Here is a 9068-nt window from a genome sequence, read left to right as displayed (position 1 = left end):
GCACTGTTTTTCGCTTTTCTTTGTCTCTCACCCAAACTATTCAGCAGCCCCTTTGATCCCCTGCTGCTTCCTTCGCATCACCAGGTTGCAGGTCCCCAAATACAACACCTCAATTTTCAGTCTGATTCCCCAAAGCTCTGAGCCAAGGCCTGGACAAACAAACAATGGTCCTTACCATCAAGGGGCCAACTGCCTGCCCTTCCCCGCTCAACTACCTAAGGTTGAACTAAATCACACTGCCCATTGAAGCCCTTAGAATGCTAAGTCCAGGAAGAGGAGGCTCCTCCTCACCCCACGCCTAGCTATGTCCCCACCTTCGTCTCCCCACATACTTCCCCACACTGTGAGCTCTGGCTCTGACCCCAGACAGCCCAAGCCCCAGATTTACCCACCATTCTCTGGTGACTGCAACAACTTTCCCTGTGGTTCTGGGTTCTACAGCACTGCTTCCAAGTCTAGTCAGAGCCCCTCTCTTTGAACTCCCTTAGCAACCCCCCCCCACCACCACCACACACACATACACACACACAGAGCATTCTAATCCCCTTGTCAGGATGCCGGAATACCTCCCCAAGTAAACTCAGAGCTCCTGGAAGGCAAAAACAGGATCAGCTCCTTCTTGCTGCTAATGACAAACCCTCATAAGTAGATAGTGAAAAATGTTTTCTAATGAATGGATTCGTGAGATAAACCTAACAATGACAATAAACAGCTAAATGCTAATACTGGCTGTTTCTGGTGGGTGAAATTTTGAGTTATCTTCTTTTTGCTTGTTGATATATTATGTTTCTGTAATGACTATATTTTGCTTTTGTAATAAAAGAACACTAAAGGAAACTTCATTTTGAAAAAGCACAAAGAGGTTTTGGGACTTAAAAAAAAGTGAATCTTTTTATTCTTTGGTGAGAAACAGGAAAGAAATGTTTTAAGGAAGCACAGAATTTCTACAAGTAGAGAGAAGACGGCCAGCCGGTCCGAGGGCACACACATGGCACACGCGGAGCTGGGCGGGTGCAAGGTGTGGGGAGATGGGTAGGGCAGAGTGGTTCCTTACGAATGCAAGATAAGGAATTTCAACTTAGGTCATTGAAGGTGGGGAGCTCCATACCGCTTTTGAGCGAAGGAGAAACAGGCTCAGAACTAGGCATCCGGAGCTTCAAAGAGGTAGCAGTGAGCCAGGGAGTGTGGCGTGGAGTGGAGGGAAGAACGGAAACCTGGCAACAAACTCCCTCTTCCCTTCTCGGGGCCTCTGAACCGCAAGTGCAGGAACGCTCCCGGACTGCCCAACTCTCAGCCATATTACTATTCGATGATCAGCATCTGAGAATTACTCCGGTAAGCCACCGACCTATCTTCCCACCCGGACTTCAAGCTTCTAATTCCTCCTCCTCCACATGAGGTGCCAAATACGAGCGTGCTCGATGAGTGAAGGTTTGCAAGGAGCCGCCCCAGGGAAAAATAAAGCCAGGCAGCTTCCCTTCAAATTGAGGCCGAAGCAAGAAGTGCCCTCCTGATTCAGGCAGCCAGCCTTGGGTAAGGGGAACTCGGCCCCGATGACCTGACCCGGCGAAGGTCTCCCGAAGCAGAGGGCTCGGGCGGGAAGCCCAGAATCTACGAGGCGAGAACAGGCACGGCGAGGTTTCCATATAACTACCAGGTAAAAGCAACAGGAGGTGGCGGTCTGGAAAGACCGCTGGACGGCTGGGAGTAAAAGGGGAGGATAGCTTAAGGAGGTTCCCCCCAACTTGGTGCAGAGCAGGCTGAGCCAGAGACAGTGGGGGAAAGAGGAAAGGGCAAGGCTTGGGGGCGGCGGGTCAGGAGTCCGCGGAACCTGGGCGGGGGCGGGCCTCAGGGCGGGGGCGGGGCAGGTGGGACGGGGGCGGGGTCCACGGCGCTTGCGCACCGCTGCCGGCCTCGCGCCGTAAGGAGTGGCACTTTTTAAAAGTCCAGCCTGGAGGCCAGCCTGTAGGCGCGAGCACCTCTGTCCGAACTCCGTCTCGCCGTGCGCCCCAGCCCCACACCGGTGCAGCCCAGGCCAGTTCATCTCGCATCATGCCGGTCAAAGGAGGCACTAAATGCATCAAATACCTGCTCTTCGGCTTCAACTTCATCTTCTGGGTAAGTGAGCGCAACGGTCGCGCGCTCCTCTCCGGGGCCAGCTTCTCCGCCCCGGTGTGTGTGTGGCGGGGGAGGCCTGTCCGTGGTCGGGGGTGCCGGTAACTGGCACTACCCGCTCGATAGACTCGGGCAGAGGAGAATGGGCACTGCGGCCTCCAGATGGCTGCTCGGCTGGGTCCGGGGATGGGCGGGGCGGGCGTGCTCGTAGAGGGCTCCCCAAAGCCGGACAGGCAGGGTCCCCAGTGAGCTGGGGCGTGGAGACCGGCCCCTGGCCTCTTCTTCGCCAAGGGTGTGGGCCGGGGTTTGTGTCTGCCCCCCCGAGTGCGGGGGTGGGGGCTGGTGGCGGAGGAGAAACGGGGCACCGGGTCCTGGGAACTCAAGACCCTAGCTAAGTTGGACCGTTGCGGACAGTGCAGTTCGTGACCGAGGTGGGGGGGTCTCACAAGTGGCCGGGGCCGCGAGGAGGGGAGAATGCGGGCGCTCTAAAAGATTTCGGTGGCACAGGGAGAGCTCCTCCAAGAGCCGTTTTACGAGGCACTTTGACACTGGAGAGGAAGGGGCGCGCGGGCAGCGCATGCCTGGGACACCGTCTGTACGTGAAAGTCGGGGACCACCTCCTCCACCTTCGAGGAGAGACCTTCAGCCCCTTCGTTCTCTCCAACTTTGATTCTGGGCTGCCGTGAGAAAGTCCGAGCTCCCTCGAAACTACCTGAAAGACTAGCTTGTCTTGATTTTTTTTTTTTCAAGTGCGATAAGTATCTGAACTGGAGAGAACTCTGGGAGAGTTGGGGAAAGGAGGGGCAGATGCCGGTCGGTGCTTTTAGTGGGAAGAGTAGGTGTTTCTCCATTTCCGGGAGAGATCAGGTGCTGGCCGCAGGGCCTCGGGCTTCTCCCCCTCCCCCGTCAGCCCACCCAGTGGTAAGAGCGCACGTTCACCAGCCCGGCAGCTCTGGGACTCTCCCGCTGCTGGCCGCACCCAGCCCTCTCTGCAGTGGGAAGCCTGAGGGAGGCAGCAGGAAAGGGGAGCTGCCCACATCTTCCCTTGGGGAATTAAGGGACCACCTAGAGACAGAAGCAAGGAATAGGAGATCTTCGTGTCCTGGTTCTGAGGCCCACATCCCCTGTTCACAGATGGGCAGTATTTGCCCCTCTGCATTCAGAAAGGAGTTTGGGAGGGCCCCTGTGACACTCTCAAGAGATGGCTGTAAAAACAGGCATGCCACCAGAGGCTTATAACAAAAAATGTGCTCATTCCCCTGGAGCTGGTCGTCGGGGGGCCCAAAAACCTAAGGGCAAATCTCCTGGGATTTAATCTTCTCTCTGGAGCTGACAGGGTGAGATACTGATCTGCCTTTGCAAAAATCACCACACCCAACACATATGCTAGTGTGGATGGCACATAGGTGTGCCCTGCCCAACCCTTGGCCTGCTTTAGGGAGACCTTCCTGCAGTGGGCAGTCCCCCCCCCCCCTCCCATCCCCACCCCCGCCGCCGCCGCCGCCACCACCACCACCACACACACACACACACACACAGGTATTCCCAGCAGTTAGCTGCTTAGCTGCCAGGCTTGGCTTCCTCCTCTCACCAACTCCTGCTGGCACTAGAAAAGAATGTCAGAAGGTAAGCTGGCCCCACCCCACTCTTGCCCTTTAGGGAGTTTTCCTCTCTCCTCCCTAGTAAGTCTCTCCCCTGACAGTCTGTTAGTCCTCAGCCATCCACCTAGGCTGCATCAAGGTTTGGGTCTGGAGGGAACCACAAATTACCAGGGTGCCTCCACACCCAGATCTGCCCTGTAGCACACTCAAAGCCTGACTGGAGGCTCCTGGGGTCACTCTGGTATTAACTCACCCTTTTCCTGTCTCTAACCTGCCACCCTCCATATTCAGAGCTTCCCCTGCCTAGGCTGGGTGCTACTAGCAAGCTATGTTGTCTGAAACAAAAATGACTCAACTCGGGAAATGTTTAGGTTTAGAGCTAGGCATTACTTTAGAGATTATCCAGTCCTGCCCTCTTATTCACAGTGAGAAAGCAGAGAAACCAAGCCAATGCTACAATCCCTTCTAGTCTTATCCATCATAAAACCAACAAGAGGACTTGGTAATGGGCTGGTGTGGGGGTAAGCAGTAGCTACATTTTTCTGAATTAATTATTTGTTCAGTTGTCCTGTATCAACATCCCTATAGAGATGAAGCTTTCATCCCCTAGGAGATGATAGAATAAAAGAATTCTGTGATCCATTTGTGTAGCATTTTACACCCTGCAAAGTCTCGGCCCCCATGACATAGCCAGAGAGCAAGAAGCATTATCCCCATTTTACTGATGACCAGAAAGCTAGTCCCAGAGAGGTTAAGTGACTTATCCAGGGTCATGTGGCAGGATAGCATCAGAAGTCAGTTGGAAAGCAGCTCTGGTTTGCTTCAAGTCCAGTACACTTTGCATCACAACCTGCTGCCGTACCCAGCTGGGTAGAAATGAAGGAAGGGTGAGAATGGGCTCTCAAAAATGTTTTATGGGAAGCTATGATCTAAGGAAACTACTTGGATTGTTATGATGTCAGCACTTCCCTTCCTCTCTTGAGGCCGGGAACTTATAAACTTGACATTGGGGACCTGACGTGGGCCTGAAAAGCCAAGAATTCTGAAGCCAGAGGCCACCAGCACCTCCTAAACAAAGGATGTGGAGAGGGGCAAGCTAACAGGGGTCCAGAGAGAAGCCCATCTCAAGGGCAGTGGGACTATCAGGGCAGGGTGACTTCTCTGGCCCCCTCTTCATCCCCATGAGACCCTTAGTGACAGCCAAGCCTGTACTGCCTGCCCTTCCCTAGCAGGGCCTCTGATGCCCACAGCCAAACCTGCAATCAGTCATTTCTTCCAACACCCCCGGAAGCCTAACTTCCCAGCTCTATTTCAATTGTTTCTGTATTTACTTCAGACCTGCCTGCCTATCTACCCACCCCCCAAAAAAGGTTAAGAGTAAAAACATCTTACTGATGTCAGAGTGGTGGACTCCCAAGTATAAGTGGGGAACAAGGCGAGGGCCAAGCCAGGAACATATATCCCCATTCTGTCCCTCACTCGTCCCCTGCAAATCCTAGGCCTGCATTGAGAGGGCCCAGTTCCTACCCCCATCTCCCTCTGCCCCTTCACTCACTGCCTCTCACCCCTTACCCTCCCTCACTGATGGAATAGCAGGGGACTTCTTTTTCCCAAGAAATGGTGTCACTTGGACTTAATGGAGGCTTCTCGGAAACATGGACAGAGTGGATGGGAATTCAGAGATGAGTGTTAAGTCCCCAGCACACTTTGAAGCCTTGGGCAGATCACTTTTGTGCTCTAGAACTGTTGCCTCATCTGTAAAACCAGTGGGTTGAAGCAAATGGTTTCATAGGGTCCCTTCAAGCTCAGTCTGTGAAACAACCCTGCCCGCACTGCCTGCAGCAATAGGACTTTCCCACACGGCCAGAAAAATCTGCAATGAGTACTGAGGCTTATCCACAGAGCTTGGCTTCCATTGACCTTTACCTCTGGGATGCGATTCTATTAACCTCACAGTTCCCTCTGCTCCCCCTGGGTGCAGGGGCGGGGGGTCTCTCTGTTCAGGGTTCTCTGTCTTCATCGACCTTAGCCATTGTGGTAGTATAGCCTAGTGATCAGAACACCAGCTCTGTACTGGATTTACCCATCACCAGATGGAGCTGGTGCCTGCCCCACGGGAGAAGGGGGTGAAATAAGAGAATGTATGCGATGCACTTAGCACAGTAACCTAGTCCTGGAAAAGTCCTGTAGCTATTGTTATTCACCAGAAGAAATTAGATTGAGGCCATTGGAGGAGTAGGAGCAATTCCCTAAGAAGTGTGGAAGTGTAAACCACAGATGAGCCAGGAGTGCACTCCCAGTCCACACACATTCCTCCCTCCTCTTCCTGCATCACGGCCAGCCTCATTCTTCCAGCTCTGGGTTGGACACTGACCCGCTTTCATGTATGGCTACGCATTTGACTGTGGGGCCACCCCACTTCTGAAAATAAAACTGCGTGTCAAAGAAACCCTAAGATGTCAGGGTGCTGGATCTGGGCGCAAGGTGCGAACTTGTGGAATGATGGTGGCAAAAGCTCCCTCCCTCCAACCTGCTGCTTCACCCAGAAACTGTTGGGCTGAGCAAGCTGCTGGGGCTGTTGAGTAAAATGGCTTCCTGGTTTTGGCACGCAGACAGCTGGAGCTCTGAGAAAGCTGGCTGTGTTTGTACTGAGGCTGGCAGCTTTGGGGAGAGGTGAGGTTAGGCCAGGTGTCTGCATCTGCTAAGGAAAAGCTGGCTTCTCCCCTGCCCAGAATCTTCATGGCTTTCTCCCACTTTTTGACCATGGTTGTCAACAACAAAGAATCTGATTCCTGCTTTTTGCGGGGTGGTAGGGAGGATTCCTCCACACATCTCCCTCTTCTCTCTCTCTCCCTCTCTCCCCCTTTCTTTTCAAAGTGGCCCGTGGGCACCATTCCATACCTTACTCTTTTGTACTCAAAGGAAGCAGCTGCTGGCTTAGACCCGAATTTGGAACTGCTTTGATAGGCAGCCCTATTGAGGGCCACCCTCACCAGAGCACTTACTCTGCTAATTGACTCTTCTATGGGCACAGACCTCACAAAACTGTGTTCTCACATCTTCCTTTAGTGTTGGATGTGCATCTTCCCTCTTACACAACTGTGCGTCCCATGTTTGATTAGTCTCTTTGTTTTCCTGTTCAATTCCACTTTATAAGGCAGCATGGGTTTTTTTAATTGGTCGCACAGGTTGGAAGTTAATAATACGCCTTGGACTTACAAAAGCACCTTTTCTTCTGAAGAACACAGAGCTTGATGGTGTGTCTGGCTATGAGGGTAGGGGACCTGAGGTCACAGTTTCCATGGCTTCTGTGGTCCTGCTGCCTCCTTAGTGGCTACGTGTTCTAGATCAACCTGTGTCGAGTTGGTTCAGGTAGCTTCATGTTTATGTTCCATGTTCCTCCCTCCCCCAGGTTGGGGTCCTGGGGACTTTATTAGGACCTGCCACAGGTCTGTTCAACCAAAGCAGAACTGGTCCTTAAAACTCTTATACACAAAAGAGCAATGACTTCATCGTTTTGGGCTTTGAAAAATCTGGGTACCGGCCTATTGGACCCATGTTCTCGACTACTTGGAGTTATTTGCAGCTAAGGGAACTCAAGAGACCAAAATGGTTTATCTTAACAATACATTTTTTTAAATTTATGGTTTTGAAGTCTGACTGCAGATCACTCGCCCGTTTCATTCCATGGAAAAAGTAATGCTGGTCCAGGGACTTTTTCATTTTCCATCAAGTGATGGCATGCAGCTGTGGAAAACAGAATCCTGTCTCCAGATGAGATAATTTTATAATAATTACATCCATCCATTAATTCCTCCCCTCCCCCAAAAAAGTACTTAGTTCTGGGCAGTTTTTAAGTACTTTATGGTATCATCCTAGACTGGTGGATCTTGACCTTTTTACAGAATGCTATGAAATCCATGGGATCTGGCTCCAGAAACATGCTATGCGTGGTTTTTTTGCCTTTTTTGTAGAAGCCCATGGACCTGAGATTATGAACACCCCATATTGGTTTTTCTCCCTGGGTTTCCAAGCAACTTGTGCTCTGTCTTGAATCACATGTTTCTGCCATAAGAAGTGGGTTGCCTCACCACTCCCTGGGGACTGCATGGGGGCATAATGGGAGAACTTTCAGAAGACATTAGAGAGCCCTAAGTGCTCCTGGTGATCAAGAGCAGCCCAGCCTCCCCACCCATCCTTGCTTTGACACTCAGCTTAATCATTGCTCAAGGAGTGGCTTTGACTCTCGATTAATTTAATGAATGTTTTGTATTTCTAGTCCACACGAAGAATCCAACTTTATGAGCTTCCAGCCAAGTTTTGCTTCTTGGGTTAGGTTTTCCCGTAGTGTGGGTGATTTGTCTTTGTTCAAGAAGAGTGTTCTGGCTTTCCCCTCCTTCCCACTACATGGAGACTAGAAGCCTAGGCCGACTTTCCCTGGTCTTGCCCCTGAGGACTTTGGAAAGGGAGACTGTCTCCAAGGGGGTCAGTTGGAGATTTAGACTCCTCAGGAGATGACACACGGCCTGGTTAAGTAGCAGGTGGGGATGAAGCCAGCTGACTTGTACGAGGGCCAGACTTATTTGACCTCAGAGAGAGGTTTGGGGACTATAGGCTTGGAGAAAAAGCAGATCTCTGGGTTTGAAGGGTTCTTGTCCAATCTTGCCAAGTATCATATTAGGGGAGCAGAAACAGTCGATCCTGCTGGCTCCGTTAGGACAGTAACCCTTCAAAGCTTACCCAGCGCACGTTCAGTGTTCCAGGGAACATTTCATGCCCAGACAGGCCAATGGCCCATGGCTCCTGCAAAGCCCCCTCCCCCAAACTGCTCAGGAGGCAGCCCCTTGCTTATCCTCCCAGTCTGAGCTGCATGTCAGCGTCCAGGTATAGAAACACAACCCATGGATCACAGCAGAAAACCCTTGACTGGGGCTTAAAAATACGATAAATCAGACAGTTGTATTAAATTCAAAACAGATTCCTGTGGTATTTGAGTTTTAATTTATCTTTAAACCTACGTTGATTGAATAATAACATGAAAAATGATAAAAATCGGTTTATTAAAGCTTTAAATGAAAAGATCAGCAAAATCATACTTAGTTGTAAACTTGTTTCTCAAGTCAGTAGAAGTTCAGGTGCTTTTAAAAGATAGTTTGCTAAAGAATGAATGTTTCTATCTCCTCAAAATTCATATCTTAAATCCTAAATCTCAGTGTGATGGTATTTGGAGGTGAATCCTTTGGGAGGTGATTAGGTCATGAGGATGGAGCCCTCATGAACAGGATTAGTGCCCTTAAAAGAAGAGGCCGTAGAGAGCATCCTTTTCCCTTCTGCCATGTGAGATAATAGCAA

At 51.1% G+C, this 9068-nt stretch overlaps 1 protein-coding gene and 1 long non-coding RNA gene across 3 annotated transcripts in view; both read left to right on the top strand.

Annotated features, from left to right (window-relative positions):
• Positions 1-1770, top strand: part of LOC111743549 — a 4483-nt gene extending 2713 nt beyond the window's left edge. The window contains exon 3 of one of the 2 annotated variants that reach the window (XR_002781760.1): positions 1267-1770. This is a non-coding gene — a long non-coding RNA (uncharacterized LOC111743549). Of the gene's footprint in view, positions 1-84; positions 732-1266 lie in introns of those variants that run through there. The other variant, XR_002781759.1, reaches the window with a different exon arrangement.
• Positions 1771-1882: 112 nt separating this feature from the next.
• Positions 1883-9068, top strand: part of CD9 (CD9 molecule) — a 32088-nt gene continuing 24902 nt past the window's right edge. The window contains exon 1 of the mRNA XM_011365893.2: positions 1883-2118. Within this exon, the coding sequence (XP_011364195.1) occupies positions 2053-2118 (66 nt within the window). The 5' untranslated portion in view covers positions 1883-2052. The remainder of the gene's footprint in view (positions 2119-9068) is intronic.

This window comes from Pteropus vampyrus, unplaced genomic scaffold (assembly GCF_000151845.1).
Source record: "Pteropus vampyrus isolate Shadow unplaced genomic scaffold, Pvam_2.0 Scaffold116, whole genome shotgun sequence".
Taxonomy (NCBI): Eukaryota; Metazoa; Chordata; class Mammalia; order Chiroptera; family Pteropodidae; genus Pteropus; species Pteropus vampyrus.
This window is presented reverse-complemented; position numbering and strand designations above follow the sequence as displayed.